Source organism: Urtica dioica, chromosome 9 (genome assembly GCF_054948205.1).
Source record: "Urtica dioica subsp. dioica isolate 48M chromosome 9, U.dioica_male_clone48M_v1_H2, whole genome shotgun sequence".
In the NCBI taxonomy this organism is placed as follows: Eukaryota; Viridiplantae; Streptophyta; class Magnoliopsida; order Rosales; family Urticaceae; genus Urtica; species Urtica dioica.
Genome location: NC_142764.1, coordinates 11521817 through 11542921, shown reverse-complemented (window position 1 = coordinate 11542921; position 21105 = coordinate 11521817). Strand labels below are relative to the sequence as shown.

The 21105-nt window shown below is 37.3% G+C and overlaps 1 protein-coding gene across 1 annotated transcript; it reads left to right on the top strand.

Annotated features, from left to right (window-relative positions):
- Window positions 1-4133: 4133 nt before the first annotated feature.
- On the top strand, window positions 4134-7119 carry LOC149384934 (fe(2+) transport protein 1-like). The gene is made up of 3 exons (XM_089626684.1): window positions 4134-4931; window positions 5508-5657; window positions 6513-7119. Exons 1-3 carry the CDS (start codon window positions 4221-4223, stop codon window positions 6816-6818), a joined length of 1167 nt encoding a protein of 388 aa, XP_089482810.1. The 5' UTR covers window positions 4134-4220; the 3' UTR covers window positions 6819-7119.
- Window positions 7120-21105: the final 13986 nt, after the last annotated feature.

The following is a 21105-nucleotide window of genomic DNA, read 5'->3' as shown; positions in this document are numbered from 1 at the left end:
TTGTGATGTGTGGATCCATTGAATATTATCTATGTTTACCCTTCATGAATATCATCAACTAGATGTGATTTATAAAACTACCATTTTACCCTTCTAGTTGTTATTTCCTCAACTCCTTTGTCACTTGTGAATAAGTTAGAAACAATGTATTGACGAGGAGCTAACAAGTCACATTGATTCATTCAAAAGATTCATGACTCGATTTGGACACTGGCCAGCTCATTTATTCACATTCCAAGGAACAAAGCATGAGGTGATATACATTGCATTTCAGCAATCTTGTACATGAATTCCATATCTATGAGATCTTCACAAAGTTGTATATGACATCTTCATAACTTAGTACTTCATGAATAGGTCTTGTTTATATCACATAGTGAATCTAAAATTCCGACTTTCTCAAATGAGAATACATAAGCTAGTAAATGATACGTCTCATTTCAGGATTGAGGTAAGCATGATGCAATTCATACATAGTGACTCTGAGACAGAAGAGGTTAAATGGTTTGTTCTTACAATGTCTCTAGAAGTGCAGTGATCAATTCAGTACCTTCAGAAGATACCTAGGAAGAACTATAGAGTCTCCAACTCTCTATGTCTCATAACCAGACATCATAGATTCTCCTAAAAATCATACTGAGATCAATAGTCCTTTGATCCTTAGATTGTGAATATACTGTTTTAAGCAAACCATGAATTGTTTGTTCATGCAAATTTATATTTGAATCTTCATTTGTTGTTAGGTTTTTTAAGGACTAAAGACTATAGTTTAACATAAAGCTTCAAACGGACAAGGAAGAATGAATGAAAGTTTTAACTCTTTATTAATTATTCAGCAGTTACAAGCAAGAGTCTTCATAAGGCTTTTTTACATCAAATGTATACAAGTTATGACTACTACTTTTTTTTTGTGCACCAATGCCAACAAACTCCTACTTGAATCAAAGAAGATGTGAGTAGTCCTTCATGCCTAATCCTTACCGATGCTAGTCGAAGACCTTGCAGGATAAAGCTTTGGTGAATAGATCTGTCAGGTTGTCCACCGTCGAGATCTTCTTCACCCCACGTCTCCGCGATGCACGATCTCTCGAATCAAATGGTATTTTCTTTCAATATGCTTAGAGCACTTATTGCTTCGAGGTTCCTTTGAGTTAGCGACAGCCCCACTGTTATCACAATAAAGTGTCATGGGCTCGTCGACATTCGGAACGACTTCCAAATACTTAAAGAATTTCCTAAGCCATACAGTCTCTTTTGATGCTTCACAAGCAGCCACATATTCTGCTTCCATTGTGGAGTCAACAATACAAGATTGCTTAATACTCCTCCAAACCACAGATCCACCATTTAGGATGAACACAGATCCTGAAGTGGATTTCCTGGAATCCTTATCCACTTAAAAATCGGAGTCGGTATATCCCGTCATAGTCAGGTCAATACTTGAATATGTAAGCATCAAGTTCCTAGTTCTCCGAAGATACTTAAGAACATGCTTAGCAACAATCCAGTGCTCGGGTGCAGGGTTGGACTAAAAACGGCTTTACTACGCATATTGCAAAGCAGATATCTAGTCTAGTACAAAGCATAGCATACATGTGACTTCCTACGGCTGAGGCGTAAGGAATTTTTCTCATGTCCACAACCTCTTGTGCAGTCTTGGGAGACTGATCCTTAGATAGTGAGACTACATGCCTAAAGGGTGTTTGACCCTTCTTGGAGTCTTGCATCGAGAAACGATCAATCACCTTATCAATATAAGACGCTTAAAAGAGCGATAAAGTCCGGTTCTTCAAATCTCGAAAGATTTGAACCCTCGGAATGCACGCGGCTTCTCCTAGATCCTTCATATGGAATTGCTTTGCTAGCCAGATTTTAGCCTCAGATAACTAACCCACGTCATTGTCTATGAGTAATATATCATCGACATACAATACCAGAAACACAACTTTGCCTTCGGGCATTAACTTGTAAACACAAGGCTCATCTATCGACTGATCAAAATCGAAGCTTTTTACAGTTTCATCGAATCTAATATTCCATGACCTAGATGCTTGCTTTAATCCATAAATGGACTTAAGCAACTCACAAACCTTGGTCTCTTGACCTTCTTCCACGAAACCGTCTGGTTGAGCCATATAAATGCGCTCGTCAAGATTTCCATTCAGAAAGGCAGTTTTAACATCCATTTGCCAGATCTCATAGTCAAGAGCTGCATCAATGGATAGAAGTATGCGGATGGATCTGGCCACTAGTCGTGCTTTGAACGTCTCAATGTTCTCATCCGGACCCTTTTTCTTCTTGTATATCCACTACCACCCTATGGGTTTAATCCCTTCGGGAAGGTCTACAAGTTTCCAGACTTTGTTGACGTACATCGAGTGCATTTCCAATTTTTTGGCGTCAAGCCAAATGTTTGATTCAGAACCCGCCATTGCTTGGCTGTAAGAAACAGGGTTATCCATGTAAGAGATGGCTACGAGAGTATCTCCGTAATACATTTACCTGTCATGCTTAAGCTCGGTAACAGTGTACTCTAGCTTGTTCATGGAGTAGTTCAGCTTGAATGTATCAAAAGATTTGGAGAGAGTTTCCAAGATCATATCTATTTTGGTCTCCCCATCCATCTCGAATCCTAGGATTTTCATCTCATTCAGGTAACTAATGATCAGCATCATATGGTCTCTGACAGGAGTATATGCCTTCATGCGACAGTTCATAAACTGTCTGACTGCTTGTTGTCTGACCTGACGCCCTTGCCCTCCAAACATCTCATGGAGATTATAGAGCATGTCGGCGGCCATCTCTATGTCACGATGTCGCTGTTGCAGCACATTGTTCATCGATGCTAAGATATAGCACCTCCCAATCTCATCGGAACGGAGTCAGGCTGCCAATCCGTCTTTCTTCTCTTGAGTCGAATCATCATTCTTTTGAGGAGGACATGAGGTTGTGAGTACCCATTTGTGCTTGTCAACGGCAAGGACGATGTCAAGGTTACGTTTCCAATCTACGTAGTTCTCACCTTTGAGTTTGTTTGAGGAAAGAATGGTTGAGAGAGGGTTGAGAGACATCTTGCTGAAGTTAAGTTGAAACAAGTTTATGATTAGTCTTTTGGTTTAGGATTTAAGTTTGTTTAAGTTTTTAGGATGAACAAGACACGAAAAAAAATCCAAAGGTGTTATGAACGAAATGACACTCTACTCCTTCGAGGAAAAGCGGCAAAGAATCTCCTTTCATAAGTAAATGACTCATCATTAATGCATAGCCAAGATGTCAATACATCATATTTGACTTGCCACCTTGTAAAAAAGTTTGATCACTCACATCCTTTCGCAGGGCATCGAGGGAGGATTACTAGGGATTGAGTCTAAGTGTGTAACCAACCAATTAGTCCAAGAGATCGACTTTGAAAAAACAATCCACCGAGTGGAGGCCTTATCTCATTGTCTCAATCTCTAACGTAGCTCTTCGAGAAATGATCAGAGCAAAACGCCGTTGAGTACGCCCTAGATGGTGAGAGTCAAGTAGCCGAAAGTATCACTAGCTTACGCTCTGACCCGAGTAGCATGGGTCACGTGGAATCCCGGGTAAATAATCATTTTCATGTATTTACAGACGTAAATTTTATATAAATAGCCACCTCCATATATAGGTCACGTCATTATTTACGGCTATTTACATAAGATTAACAAACATTGACTATTTTGCAATGTTAAACGTTTAAATTGACTATTTTTCTAATTTTTTGTGACATTAAATGTTGATAAACTTGAGAGATGACGACACTATACATATGAGAGTTGTTTAGCACTAACACTTGATTAAGTGTCGATAAATCATTTGACAACTACATACTTAGATCGAAAACTGTGCACACCTGATCTATTTCTCGCCACATTATAAATCAACTTTATGGTTCTAAATTCCTAATCAATTTTCAAGAACGAAAGAAAAAAGACATCATATGTGTGAAATCATATAAATTCTTAAATAACAGTCTACTTTATTAGAACAGAATGAACTGGATTATTAATGACGGGAGATCAGATTAGATATCTAACTTCTGACCAAACCAATAAAATATACACGACGACTAATTTAAAAAATATGTAATTGAAATGATATGATCCACACCGCACATTATTTTACAAGATTCTCGGAGGAGGCAAGAAATAGACAACAACAACAACAATTAATTTCAATAACACTTCAAGAGGCAAATGATATTCCTATATAAACCCATAGGCCAGCTAACCAAACCCTACAACAAACAACAAATACCAAAAAAAAAAGAAGAAGAAAAAAAAGACAATCATTTGTATATAACAATGGCAAGCCTTGGGACACAAGCGACAGTCGTTGCGGTGGCACTGCTAGCCCTGGCGGTGTCATCGGCATCGGCGGCGGCAGAGGATTGCGGCGGGGAGTCACACAACCCGTGCAACAACAAGAAGAAGGCGTTGCCGCTGAAGATCATCGCGATCGTGTCGATTCTGGCGACGAGCATGATCGGGGTGTGTCTGCCGCTGATGTCGAGGAGCATCCCCGCGCTGAGACCCGACAGAAACCTTTTCGTGATCGTGAAGGCTTTCGCGGCCGGGATCATCCTGGCCACCGGATTCATGCACGTCCTCCCGGACTCCTTCGACATGCTGTGGTCCGACTGCCTGAAAGAGAACCCGTGGCACAAGTTCCCCTTCACCGGCTTCGTCGCCATGCTCTCCGCCATAGTCACTCTCATGATTGATTCCATGGCCACCGCGCTCTACAGCCGCAAATCCCGTCCCGCTTTTATCAACCCCGACGACGCTGAACCCGAGACGCCCTCCTCCGCCAGCCGTCTCCACGGCCATGGCCACGGCCACGTGGCAGCGGCGTCCAAGGATGTGGACGAGGACAAGCAGCTTTTACGCTACCGGGTCGTTGCTATGGTCAGTTTTTTTTTTTTTTTTTTTTTTTATTTACAAGTGAGTGGGTGAGGACTAAATGAATATGTAGTCTGGAAATATTTTCTACTTTCTTCTCTAACAAGCCACCAAACTAATGATACTGAGTACATACTTATCAACGCAGTAATTGTCGTTGATTTTATAACGTGCTAGTGATTCCACGGAGATAGCTACATCTATTAGTAGTTAAGTGAATATGTAAGACTATTTTTTATTTGTTTATTTTTTGTTGCAGGCTGTATGAGAGATATAAAAAAACACTATTTTATTGAAAATAGAAGTTCAAAGGACTAATTAACTATATTATCCATTGGAATAAGCATACAAATGACTATAACATCTACGGAATAATTAGGAAAAGTATTAGGTTTTCTTTTTTCAGTGGTCAACAATATCAACATTATGTGTTGTAGAATATTTTAAGATCCGTGATGGTTATGCACGTTTAGCGGTCTTATTAAGATCCGTATCATGATAATATTATATGCTAAGGGTTGATTACTCATTACTAGTTGTATATGTTGAGATTCAATTATATTTAATTGTTGGCGTTTTCAGGTATTGGAATTGGGAATTGTGGTTCACTCGGTAGTGATAGGGCTGTCTCTGGGAGCCTCGAACAACACTTGTTCAATAAAGGGGCTGATTGCCGCCCTTTGCTTCCACCAAATGTTTGAGGGGATGGGTTTGGGTGGTTGTATTCTACAGGTACGCCAAAAAGTCAACAAATCTACAACTTACATAACTTTTAGTGAATGACATTTTCATTACGCCACGGCTTTTTCAAACTTTCCATAAACTTGCGCACGATTCCAAATAACCACGTCAAACCATATGTAAAGTTCACTGTATAAGCAACGAAAGGAACAAAAAGAAAATTATTTTGGAAAACATTTTGAAATAAATATCCTCTCCACTTATTTACCCACTCAGATATATTTGTTTATACATTATAAACCGAGTTTTAATAATATATGGTGTAGAAACTTGAATAATTTATCTTTTAGTGGTACATGTGATGCTAGTTTGTTAATAAAAAATCATAGTTATTACAATTATTAGAATAACTTTAACGTATGAATTATATATCCACGAAAGAAGCAAGCCAATCCATATAATAATAGAACATATGGAATTCGATGAAAAACGAAGGGTTAAAAATTAAACAATATAATTATAATAACTTCTATTACGATTAATACCCTTTAATTGGATTTAAGATTCGGTTGTCCTAATTTATGAGACAGCATCATTATTTTGTGTATTAGAAAGATAACAAAAGAATCAAAATCTCTTGAATTATCACCACTAAACTATATTATTGCTTACATGTATGTTAGTGTTGTACGCATGATTTTATGGGGAAAAAAAGTGGCGAAGGCATAAAATTAAGAAAAGGGATATAGCTTTTGCTAGAAATTTTTATCAAAAAAAAAAAAAAAAAAAAGCTTTGGCTAGAAAAAGGGGAAAATATCAACCCCTTAAATTTTGTTACGATAATCTTGAATTAATTAATTATCTAAAATAATCTAATGGGCCACCTGGCCGTATGTGTTTTGGCAGGCAGAGTACAAATTCCTAAAGAAGGCAATCATGGTGTTCTTTTTCTCAGTAACGACACCCTTTGGGATCGCTCTTGGGTTAGCCATGTCAAGCACGTACAAAGAGAACAGCCCTAGTGCGTTGGTGACCGTCGGATTGCTTAACGCATCATCAGCAGGGCTTCTGATCTACATGGCTCTCGTTGATCTTCTGGCCGCGGACTTCATGGGTCAAAGGCTACAAGACAGCATCAAGCTCCAAGTCAAGTCCTACGCCGCGGTTCTCTTGGGAGCTGGCGGTATGTCCTTAATGGCCAAATGGGCTTGACTTGAGACACGATATCATATTTTCTATGTGTGTTCCAAAGTCTTCCCTCTTAATGTGCGAATAAAAACCCTTTTATTGCGTTCAAGTCTTTTTTTTGAAAGTTTTGTTTTGCTGTAAAGTCGTTCCTATTTTTTATTAGGGAAGGAAAAAAAAAAAGTTGGTATCCCTTGTGTGTCATGTACTTAATTTAGTGGTCATATGATTGTGATGTTAGTTGACTTTTTTCGAATTTCTGTTTACAACAATGTACTACGGACTCTCTTAATGTGATATATAGAACGCACAAGAAAAATAAATCCCATATCCTTATATCAAGCATATATGATGCGACTATGCGAGGGATGTAGTCATGTGTGAATTAGATGTTTAAACCGTTGTTCAAAATAATCTGGTTATTTTTTTCTTCAATATTATAAACAATCGCTTGATTGTCAAACCAATTATTAGGACTCTTGTTCTTTATCTTTTTATTATGTGTCGTATTCCTATCAGTTTTTGAGGTGGCTATATTTAAAGGCAAGTAGAAATATTGGGATTTCAGAGCATAATACAATTTATACAGCAAAACAAAGACCTTACATAACTGACGAGAAAAATATTATAATTTATTGTATCCACTGATGCCTTGATTTATGAGACTGCTAACCGCCAGGTTTTTTCATACACTTCAAAGTGATAATTGTTTGGAACACTTGGAACTAAGCTGTGTCCCAGCCAGCAAGGATCTCAGCCGATTTTTTTTTTTTTACGTAGCAGTAAACTTCCTACGTTAATGATTCCGAAATTATCCCATTTATAGAGAAATAATAAATCAAGCACATTAAACGACTTTTAAAATAATCAGATTGTTCTAAGAAAAAGGAGAAGCAGCTTAGAATACATGACTTGGAGTTGAGTACAGTGCAAATATTAATTCAAGTGTTCGATGATTGTGAGGTTTTTTTTTATAACTCCAACTGATGATGGCTAATTAACGTGGAAGTGTGTAATTTTTCATTAACTGGCTAATTAAATATAGATTAATTGATAATTAATTATTTCCCCTCTCTCTTAATTTTAGTCGCATACTATTGGAAAAATACAATTTTTTTAAGACTAAAATAAAGGCGCTGTAGCTATTTAGCAATCATAAAATCTGAAATTTGTTAAATACCCAACATATATTGCATAATAGCCATTAACTAAAATAAACAATTATTAAAAGACAAATATACACTTTATTAAATAAATGATTACCAGAAATAAATATATTAATATATTAATAAACATAAAAAAATGAGAAAAATAATAAAACACGACAAAAAATAACTCTTCTTATCATACATTACAAAAATCTCTAATTTAAAAATCTAAATTGTGATCTTAACTGCCGATCTAATCGACCAAAAGAGCCTTATTGTAACGCTAAAATGCTACGTCGTAATGAGAGAGAGAGAGAGAGAGAGAGCAAATCATATGGAAACATTTAATTACAAAATTTGTTAATAAAAACATGAAAGAAAAATTTCAAATCAAATTACCGATTTGACTAGGATTTTGTTTAACAGGAATATGTTGCAACTAATCATTCCAGTGATTCTTTTTAATATTATAGTCAAAGTTTCATTTTATTATAAAAATAGCACATCAGCCAACTGTAAATTAAATTAACTAAAGAGTTAATTTAATTTACAGTCGGTGATGGGCTATTTTTTTTAATAAAATGAAAGTTAGACTGCTTTCTAAAATGATGATAGACTATTGAGCTATTGATTAATTGCCCTTTTTTAATAATAAGGAATATTAACCAGGAGTTAAACTTGTAATAAAAAAAATGGGTTGAAGTATCACATCATAATTTATAGTTATTTTGCTAAGTGTATAAAAATATCAAAAAATTGGCTACGTAAGCCACCTAAACTATAAGAATTGTAAATTAGCCAACCTTTGGTAAATACTTTGTAAATAGCCAACTTGCATATGTGGCAGCCTATTAACTACCTAAAATATATGTTTGACTGTGTTATATAAGTCTTTTATTAATTAGTTAATAAGTTTAATTACTTGGCTATTTACAAAAAATTAACCAAAGGTGAGCTATATCTCAATCCACTATATTCGTGTGGCTATATAACTTAATAACCCTAAAAATATTAGTTAGTTTGCAAATTTCAACAACTTAATAACCCTATAATTTTTCATAAAGTAGTCTGACTTATTATAATAAATAATACTAATATTTATCTTGTCATTTGGATTATAACCGTATTCCAAAAGGAAAGTAAATAATCTGTCTCTGATCCTTTGTTCCAAATTCCAATTTTTTATGATATACAAATAATTAACTCGTGCTTTTGTTTTCGAATATTTGACTAGGTGTAGAGTGGTCACAAAGGCAAAGTGATCACAGCATGCTCTATGGCTATGAAAGCAGACAAAATTGTTGACCTTGTTGGCAAAAGGTGATAGGGAAATTGACAACAATAATACCAATTGTATGTCAATTACCAAAAATCAATCAAAACTCAAATATCGATACATCTAGTACCAAATCGGTCAGGAACTGAGTTTATTTCGTAACACATTGATCACGAACTGGTTACAGTTTATGACCGATTTGGTACTAAATTTGTCAATATTTGAGTTTTGGTTGATTTTTGGTAAGTGGCAAGCAAATGGTATTATTTATGTCAATTTCCCAAGGTGATATCAACCTTGATTTAGAAGCCAAAACTATTTACCACAAAATCCACAAACCTTTGAATCAACGGAATAATTCAGCTGTCATGATCAACGACTCGGAAATTTGTCTAGTTTTGTATAACTGTGCGCTTTCGTATTTATATATATATATATATATATATATATATATATATATATATATATATATGTGTGTGTGTGTGTGTGTGTATATATATATTTGAAACTTGTGGTTGCGTGTTATTTCAAAAAGTCTACAATCAAAATTTATTGAGAGAACGAGCTTTGTGTCTTCAATGAGCCTTATTTTTTTCATTTTCAATTTGCATTCGAAATATGAACATAAATTACAAAAAAATAAACTTCAAGCTTGAACATTGAAGACTTTCTACATTGAACATCAATAACCTTGTACATATGAGATCTTGTCACTCGGGTAATTGCACAACTACAAAATTTTGGGCCCTTTTTTTCAAAAAATTTGGGCCTTAGATAGCTACCTACTTTACCTAAGGGTTAAGGCGACTCTGCTCCTAAATAGATGCGGCAGAGAGGAAAGAATACCCATGTACATTTTACATCCTCTGCTAAGCCATTGATGTCAATGATGGTATTTTAGGAGAAAATATAAAAACATGTAATTTAAGAGTTATAAATAAATATGTGTACAATTTAAATAGACAATTTTATGAGCCATTTTTTTTATACCTTGGCTAAATTTTATGAATAAGTTGTTTCTATGTGCTATTAATTTAATGCATACTTTATATTGTATGAAATCTCAAAAAGAGAAAAAATAAACAAGAATTTGTTGTAACTAATCATTCCCTTAAATTCTTTTAAGATTCTAGACAAAGTTTCTTTTTTATTAAAAAAAAAAATAGCCCACCAGATCCGCAGTAAATTAATTAACTAAATAGAGTAAATTAATTTACTATTTAGTTAATTAATTTACTGCGCAGTTCGGCCTCTAATTTACTCTATTTAGTTAATTAATTTACTGCGCAGTTCGGCCTCAACTGCCTGCCATGTGGGGATATGAATCCCGGTGAAAAGAGTAACTGCACTAGACAATAGTTTAAGTACAACCACGGATTACAAATGGATGATAACCTTCCACTATTCATAACTCCAAACTATTCTAGGTAATCACTACTCCAGGCTCCCCTTAGACTCGAGCTCCCCTCACTTTTCACTCTAACACACTCTCTCTCAGTGTATCAATGTATATCAACCAACAGCAAGCACTGTAAATGCAAGGTTTGTTCTCGTCGGAAAGACACAAAACACTAGATAACAAAAGACACACATTTTTCTTCAAAAAGGTTTCGGCGACATAAGTGTGTAACCCTACCCAAGGGTGAGACATTCTATTTTATAAGAGACAAACAAAAAGGAATGTCATCTGATCCGAAACAAAGATAGATGGCGCACATCCACCATGGCCAGTTAAAAAGCTGTCAGCGAAGCCACGTCGTATCCTGACATAAAGAGATGAATAATGTTCTGTGTGATACTAGGAACAACATGAGGGACAAGAGAATTGCTTGAACCAAAACGCCAAACTCCATGTAACAACAATCTCCTCCTTTGGCTTTGAGAATGCAAAACTCTTAACCTGTTAAACTGAACAACCAAGTAGAAGACCCTCAAAATACATACTGCAAGATCACTCATATCACAGTGACTGGCACAGGAACATAGAACAACCCAGGATCTTCAAGCTACGTAATGTATGGTCAGTCATGTCACAGTGACTGACAGAGGAAAAAAAATGGACAAAGTACACAATACTGCTATTTTTAGATAACCAAACGCCGGAGTCAATATCAGTACCAGTTTTCAGTTTTCTCCCTTTTTTTGCCAAACAAAGGCAAAGAGAGAAAGAAACACACAGTAGCTTAGAGAATATCACAGACCCAAATAGAGTTTGAGGATGGAAAGGAGAAAAGAAAGAAGAAACAACAACAACTGCGAAAAAAAACTAGAACGTCATTAGGAGGATGAGCCTGGTGCGGAATATGAGCCTGCATGAAACATCTTGGTGATGACATCCTCAAGGTCTTTTTTCCGTCTTATGGATATGGAAATAACAAGCTCTAAATGTTTGATCTCATCCATGAGAGAGAGAGAGAGAGAGATCTACCAGCTTCCTTGTGTCTGAGGACATGGGTGGCATACTTGGAGCATCAAGAGAGTTGAACCTAGCATGATGGATGCTTGGTTGGGGAGGCTTCTTAATATCAGCAACGTGATGCTTCTGAAAAAGCTTATAACTAAAGGAGATCTTGCCCGGGGAAGAGCTACAAGCCTTCAATTCTTCAGGCGTGAGCAAATCAGAGCGCTGACGAAGAAGGATCCCAGTAATCATCGTCGGGTAAGCAATAGGAAGCTTGATGGCTTCAGACCCTGCATGCTTTAGAATTTGGGAATAGAAAAATTTCCCAAAATCTATGGTTCTACCTGTTCCAATCATATACATGAACTGTGCCAGCGCAAGCGAGATACCTGTTGAATGCGCCGTGGGAAGCCAGTTTTTGACCCATATCTTGTGCAGAACGGAGTATTTAGAACTGAGGAGAGACGCACGGTACAGTCCGGACTCGGCCAACCCTTCTCATCCTTGCCTCCATAGAGTTCATTGATCAACTCAATCCGAGAGGGCATCTGATTTTCGGTAGATGGGGCTTTAGAACCTAAGAACTCGTGAATTACCATTGGAGAGAATTCGACGCACTTATTTCTCACAAACACTTTTTGGAAGTTTGGAGAAGTAGTATCGTCAATTTGATCAGGAAGATTCACGATGAATTCTCTGACGAGTTGGGCATGGTGCGAGCCAACTTATGTAACCGACGAGAACAGACCAACATCCTCGAGGAGGTCCACAATATGGGTATAGACAATTGCTTCATCTGAGAGCATATGCTCAGGAGCAATGCTTCAGAGAAGAATAAATTTCCACCTGCTGGCGTTCTGGATAGTGTGGAATGAGATTCATGTGATGGGGACATCAGGAACCTCTTGCCTGGACGATTCCTTCTTCTTCTCAGGCATCCTTTCCTCTTCAGTTTCTTCCTCCTGAACAATGTTTATGACATGGTCAGTCAGATTTTCATCCTCGCCTTCTTCCTCAGGAACACTGTCGCGAGCCTTCTTCTTAGACTGTCTCTTCATAGGAGTCTTTGCTTCCTAGACTGCCTTTCTCTTATTGGACCTTAGAACTCTCTTTATTGCCTTCTTCTCTGGTTTCTCATTCTTCATGGGGCCGACACAGGAACAGCATCTTCTTCAGGATCATGAGATAGGCCAGTGATCATCACCCTTTTGAACTCTTCAGGGGTGATCCAACTTTTTATGTTCAGGCCTTCTCTTAACCTCGTAAGAGTTGTACCCACACCCCTTGAGTTCTCTGGTCATCTCGGCCAGAGTAGGTGTATCAAATTCGACATTAGCCTGGGGTGATTTGTGTCAGACGAGGTGTTTCCAACATTACCATTTCCTGACTTTCCTAGGTCTAACATAACATCGATGGCGGAAGAGATCATCTCTCTTTCAGGGACACCAGAACCAGAGAGTACATATTTTTCATGTCATCGGGTTCATCACTAGTCAGGGGAATAAAATGAGGAAGTACAGTGGCTTTTACCAGCGGAAGGGAGGCAAGTCTCCTCGAAGACCCATAGGGTCTGCCTTAGATGAGAGATCTCCGGCCAAACCATCGACCCCACTGGGCTTCCCTTTGATAATCTTGACGTCATGCTTATTAACTTCAGAGATCCTCTTCTTAGGAACATTAGGTTTCTTGTCTTTCCATTCCTAAGCCGACCTACTGTCAGAAGCCTTGCCTCGTCTTGTAATCACCATCTTTCCGAGCACAATGAAGATGTTACACGGCTGAAGAAAAAAGTGAGGAGAAGATAGAGATTTTGAAAAGTAACTTCAGACAAAGTGATGCTCAGAGAAAGTAATGATAGCAGTTGAAAAAATCGCGACTCTTCTTTGAAAATAAACCGTCACAACCTATGGAACGCTGCGTTTTGACAAAACAAGGAAATAGAGCTTAGCAGAATGGGCTTTTTACTGACCAAGAGATAAGCCCAAACACGTCTTGACTAACCCATTAATTGCTATAAGTCTGGGATACATACTCCCAAAGCAGCGCGAAGTTTCTCAAAATTAACCATATCCAGCGGTTTCGTGAAAATGTCAGCCAATTGACCTTCTGTGTTTACATACTCCAGGGACAAAGTTTTTTAATTCACAATATCTCTGATGTAATGATGCCGAATCTCTATATGCTTGGTTTTGCTGTGCTGAACAGGATTCTTGGCAATGTTGATTGCACTAGTGTTGTCACAGAACAATATTACGACATCCTGCGAAACATCATATTCTTCCAGCATAGACTTAAGATAGACTAGCTCTGTGCTGGCAGCACCAGCAACAATGTACTCAGCTTCAGCAGTGGATAGAAAAACATAGTTTTGTTTCTTGCTAAACCAGGAGATCACATTGTTCCAAAGGAAGAAACATCATCCCAAGGTGATTTTTCTACATCTGAGTTACCTTCCCAATCTGCATTAGAGTACCCAACAAGACAAGAATTTGTATCATAGGAGTAGAGAATACCGTAGTCAGAGGTGTCATGGATGTACTTGATAATCCTTTTAACATAGCTCAAGTGAGTTGTATTTGGATGAGCCTGATATCTGGTGCAGACACCAACTGAGTAAGAGATGTCAGGCCAGCTGGTTGTCAAGTAGAGAAGACTCCCAATCATGCTTCTGTACAGCTTCGTTTCAATAGGCTAAGCTCCATCTTCTTTGGAGAGCTTGACTGTGGCAGAAGCAGGGGTTCTCTTTTGTTTTCGTGACTCAAGACCAAACTTCTTTACAAGCCCTTTAGCATACTTACTCTGGGATAAGAAAATTCCCTCTTCAAATTGCTTGATTTGGAATCTAAGGAAGTACGATAGTGTTGGAATTGATCTAAGGTTAAGAAAAGATTTAACGCTTTGAGCAAGTGGCGGAATTTAAAAAATTTCTTTTAAACAAGTAAAACGATTTTACTAACCTAGACAAAGAGCAAGCACATGTTTATATTTAAATTAAAAATATTAAATAGCATTATTCGTTTTCTAACTTTTGTGAAGCTTGAACGTTGAGAAGCCTTAGGAAGGTTGAAACGTTCGTCTCCCCACGCATCTCGTCTTTCCTCGTTCTTCGGGAACTCGAGTAACCACGAAAGTTTCTATCACATGAATCACTCGAGAAAAGAAGGAATTAGTGTGTGGGCACTTTTAAACACGATGACTCAAATGTGGACCTAGGTGCCAAAACAAAAACGAAAGGAACTAGAGAGAGAGAGAGAGAGAGAGAGAGAGAGAGAGAGAGGGAGAGAGAGAGTTGGGCGGCCACAATGTTTAGAGAGAGAAGCTCTCGATCTCTAACTTATGTGGGATGAGAAAGCAATGAGAATGAGGGCCCTATTTATAGGAGAGGAATTTTCTTCAACAAGGTAGTTTCCTCTTCTATAGAATATCACATATTCATGAGCAAAATTTGCCCTCCTTCTCTTTAAGTCACACGGCCAAACTAGGCTTTTAGAAGCCTTGGATTTGTTTCCTCTTTTGTTTTCTCTCTTGTTTGGCTGCCCGCCTTGTTTTCCTTGTAGAGGAAATTCATTTCCTCTTTTCGTTTGGCAAGTATCTTCATACATCAATGCACAAAATAGTCTCATTTTTTTCTCTTATTTGGACGGCCAACATACTTCTAGAAGATGCTTCTAGATTTTTCTTCACTTGTTCATGACAACATAAGAAATGCCCATTAAGAATTTTCAAGTAAAATTCCACGAAAGAAATTAATCCTCAAGGCCCAAAAATCTTATTATGGCCGAGTGGAATTTTGTCATCATATGACAATGTCAAAAAATTTATTGACATTCATTTCATCCTATGTCCAAAAAGACAAAATACCCTTTAGACAATTTTCGGAAAATTTGTCTCATTCTTGTTTTGACTTAGCTTCTAGTTTAACTAATCCTACTCGATACGATTTGTGACAGTGACCTCATCATGGATCCAAATGAACAAAGCTTGAGCTAACATACTTGGACTCAAAAGTTCACAAACCTTTTCCAAGTTTAGTTTAATGTCAACTGACTCCACTAAAGAGTTGACACTGAGAATCTCTCTGTTCAAATGAATTTATTTTCTACTCAAGAATTCAACTTAATTGTGATGACTGGATCCACTGAATATTATCTATGTTTACCCTTCATGAATATCATCAGCTACTCGGGATTTACAAAATTACCATTTTACCCTTCTAACTGTTATTTCCTCAACTCCTTTATCGCTTGTGAATAAGTTAGAAACAATGTATTGACGAGGAGCTAACAAGTCACATTGATTCATCCAAAAGAGTCATGACTCAATTTGGACGCTGGCCAATTCATTTATTCTCATTCTAAGGAACAAAGCATGAGGTGATATACATTTCATTTCAGCAATCTTGTACATGAATTCCATATCTATGAGATCTTCACAAAGTTACTCATGACATCTTCATAACTTAGTACTTCACCAATAGGTCCTGTTCAGAATCATATAGTGAATCTGAACTCTGACTTTCTCAAATGAGAATACGTAAGCTATGAAATGACATGTCTCATTTCAGGATTGAGGTAAGCATGATGCAATTCATACGTAGTGACTTCGAGACATAAGAGGTTAAATAGTTTTTTCTTATTCTGTCTCTAGAAGTGCACTGGTCAATTCAGTACCTTCAGAAGATACCTAGAAGAACTATATAGTCTCCAACTCTCAATTTCCCATAACCAGACATTATAGATTCTCCTAACAATCGTATTGGGATCAATAGTCCTTTGATCCTTAGATTGCGAATATATTGTTTTAAGCAAACCATGAAGAGTTTGTTCATGCAAATCTACATTTGTCTCTTCATATGTTGTTAGGTTCGTTTGAGGACTAAAGATTATAGATTATCATAAAGCTTCAAACAGACAAAGAAGATTGATTGAACGTTTCAACTTTTTATTAATGATTTGGCAATTACAAGTAAGAGTCTTCTTGAGACTATATTACATCAAATGTACATAAATAGACACTACTACTCTTCTTGTGGGTACCATTGACAACAACTCCCACTTGACTCAAAGAATAAGTGAGTAGTCCTTCATGCCTAATCCTTCCCCATACTCGTCGAAGACCTTGTTCGCTAGGGCCGTAGTGAATGGATCTGCCAGGATTGTCCACCGTTGAGATCTTCTTCACCTCCACTTCTCCGCGCTGCACGATCTCTCGAATCAAATGGTATTTCCTCTCAATATGTTTAGAGCGCTTATGGCTTCGTGGTTCCTTTGAGTAAGCGACAGCTCCACTGTTATCACAATAAAGGGTCATGGGCTCGTCGACGTTTGGAACGACTTCCAGGGAACATAGAATACATGGACCCCCGACCAATTCCGGCCTGTAATCAGTCTTTTTCCTGAGCAATATTCCAATAGCTCCGTTGTTGGAGAAAGTTTTTCTTTATGCAACGCTAGTAGTGTTTGATTGAACACATCATCGAATATGCATATGGAATCCGTGAAGACATCCGTGAATTTATGAATTCGCTTTCTAAATATATATAAAACCTCGTCCACATGCTTAAAAAATAAACACAAGGATTAATGATTAATATGCTAAAAAATATAACCAATAAGCAGAAAGAGATATGCATATTCATTTATCAGAAAATCCAACAAGAAAAGTCATAAAGAAGCTTCTACGGTTCTACGTTTCTATAGGCAATAACTACTAATAGAACCAAATTCCAATCAAACTAAAGCAAGAATTATAGTAGAAAACCAAATTACCTCATTGTGTATGTATCGTTGATCGTGCTTCATATCCTCAAAAAATTGTTTATCATGCGTTCCAATGCCGCATCTCACTCTTGCCATGTTGTCATTGCCGTGGAATCACTTCCAGAAAGCGCTCTTATCGTCTTCGGGGGGGGAGCTTGAAATGGACTAAAAATTAGATTTGCATGTCATTTCTTTTTTGGCCAATAGACCACATAAGGTGAGCACAACGTTCGAGGTTTTTTCCTTATCCTCTCGGGTCGGCCTTCGGGAGAAATGACTTGCTCAACCACATCATTATCCTCTAATCCAACCACATCTTCATGGTAAATCGTAAACGGTGTTGCATAGCTAGAAGCATCTTCTTGGACGACAACGCATTCTTGCTCAATGTTGTCACCGTGGCCCTTGCTTACGGCTTCTTGCATGATAATGTGCTCCCCAATGTTGTCATTGTGGACCTCGCATACGGCTTCTTGCACGAGAATGTGCTCCCCAATGTTGTCACCATCACTCTCGCGTACGGCATCTTGCACTACAATGTGCTCCCCCTCCCGCTCAATGTTGTCACCGTCACCCTCGCGTATGTCATCTAGTAAGACAATGTGGTCCGGCTCATTCTTTTCATCACTACCCTCACTAACATCATCTTGCACGACAATGTGCTCCCGCTCATCATTGCCACCCTCACGAAATTCTGAACTCTTGCTTTCTCCACATCTAAAACACATATTTTTAGAAGATGCATGTATTGCCACCTCATCTTCTAGCATCATCTTGATTAAGCTCAAAAACGATATCTCTTGTCTATCAAGCATCTCTTGTATCCATGACTTTTGCTTATCAAACATCTGATGGATCAAGGCATCTTGCTTATAAAACATATGCTGGATCGAGGCATCTTGCTTATCAAACATTTTTTTGTATCGCTCGTGGGAGTGTCAATGCCTCGAAACGTGGGGTGGTTGTTGACGATGAAGGTGTAGATCTTGATCTATATCCATCTATATCGATGTTAGGAGAGTCATTGCACAAGATTACATCTCCCGTAAACAATGTTGTAAGGCGATCAATAACATCATCTGCGTGGTCTTCTCGTCTCACCATTCGATGATAGAACTCATCTTGGCTTTCAATGAGAGTAGGAACCAAGGTGGGCCGCGTTATAATCTAAAGATGAAAAAAATGAAGAAAAAAATAAGACCATGTTAGTTGTGGGCCACACGGCTGAAAATAAGAAGAAAAAAAAAGAGATCTTTATATAAAGATATCCAAACTCAAAGGAAATACAAAATCTTATAATCATCAAACTCTTTGACACTAATCACAATGAAAAAATAAAATAAAATTCTTAAAATTGACTTGTTTTTAAACTCAAAATGACACTAATCTTTATGATGCCAATCACAATGACACAATATAAATTAATTGATATGCACCTCATTTGATGTCATTGCCGATACGTATGGATCAAGTGACGCGCCATGAAGAAGCTTAATAGTCTCCCAACGAAGCAATCGAGGTACATGATTGGTATTCTCGTTCTTATTTGTTGTCATTATTTCACCTAATTTTGGAATAACCTCAAAAACTCGTGCCTATATGAAAATAGCAAAGCTAAACCATAATACATATTCATAAATTATATATGGCACATATATAAAAAAAAAAATCAAACATACCGAGAAGATCCACGGACAACCATAGAAATTATACAACGTCAACCCATCCTTTTTCTCTAAATATGTCTTCATATACTCGATTGTGCTATCAAAAACATATTTTTTCCCAAACATATTGGCAAAAAAAAAGATCAAGATTTGTTGCGTATTCGAGATAGGGAGCCATCGACCTTTTGGGATCGCCGGATAATAGAAACCCCCAAATCATATACACAAACGCAAGTCAGAGCTTGTCATCGGTGTTGCCTCTCGCGTCGCTTAATTCCTTCAACTTTATGTGGCTACATGATCCAATCTTAACAACATAGCAGGCACGCTATCGAAATATTTGTTCTTTAAATAGTTTCCACTTTGTGCCTCCACTTCAGATTCGGGAGGACCTCCAATTGTGTATAAACCCGACACCAATGTAAACTCATTTAAAGAGAATCTTAATGGCTTTCCGTTTATTGAAAACCATACTTCATGCTTCTTCTTACACATTATTCTTCTCGATAACAATTGGTGAGCCAATACCCCAAAGAAATTCCCATATGTTGGCAAATCTAAAACTAACCGGTTGCTGTATTTGTTCCAACGACAAATTTGGTTGCGGTGGAGGTTGAGATTGAGGTTGAGGCATAGGCTTAGATGTTGACGATAACTCCTCGATGTTCTCCATGTATACCGAGTACCAGTAATACCGAGAATTTCCATTTTTGCCCTTTTTATTTTTGGCTAAAAACAACGTAAAGTACTATTATGCTACAGTCTATACCCACATGAGCACGTGATGATCGCTACTAATTAGTAATTTCCAACCGGTCAATAAGATAAAATCAGTCAAATAAAACTTGATGGTTAGTATACCTACAGTTTTACACGATAAAATTATTCATCGTCCACAATCGCATTTTATTGAGAATAATCACGGTGATAGACCTAACCCAGACCGGACTCATTAAAAATTGAGAATCACAGAAAACGGGTATAATAAGGACATAAGATTGGATCTCAAGAAACACAACACAAGTCAAGATGAGCATTGAGAATCATGATAACATTGCTAACCAAGATACTGATGTTTTGTAGAAAAAAAAGGGTCTCTTATATATAAGCATTTGCAAAGTACATGAAAATGAGATTCATGTTAAAAGGGCGCTACTTTATACCGATAGATACCACTTGAAAAAAATAAATTGAAGTAAATGTCTGTCTTACAGAGAAAGGTCACAATTAACAAACAAATGTTGATCATTCCCACTAGATAGTTAAGATGCCATACAAAGGATAATACACATGTATATATTAAAGTAAATTAATTAGAAACAATATGATTCTGTATACGAAATAAGAAGGATAATTTCATTTCTCTCTTTCTCAAATGGCTAATCATTGAGCTTAAACAAGTCGAAAATCAAATCTCAGGTCTTCCTTGGATTTAACATCCTGCCTGAAACACTCTGTACACGATTAATTCCTCAACTGGTGACACTCTAGTTATTGTTGATATGTTTTCTTTTAAAAAGACTTTTTGGAAACTTATACTCACAACTCATTAGTCGATGGTACAGAAAAAAAAAACGATAAAATAGAGATTTACTCGGCTATCTAAAAAAAAAGTATGGTGATACTCATTCATACCCGACTAGGTTTCAGATTAGCTCTATGAACAAGAGCAATATGTGAAGTCCCGAACGCAATAGGAAGCGCACCGGCCTGAACCAAATCACATCTTTCAAGCACTTTAATCCTATCCCATATACCAAACAATCATTCCCAAATTCCATATCACACATAAATTCATATACATTTTTAATTTTGAATCAACCCTCTCTTTGTCCAAAAAAATGTTTCGCCTTCAACGCGTATCTTTAAATTGACATCACGATATGAGAAACTTATTAAGCTGATTTCGAGGGTGACCAATAAAAGAAAAACTCAAAGACGAGTCTCGGAGGCGACGATAAACTGAGCGAAAGACAAACTTTGTCGCCGACTTTGAAGATCGTCATGGCGGGTCCCACGGCGTTGATTAATAGGCTTTTAATAGTTATTGATTTTCAGGAGAA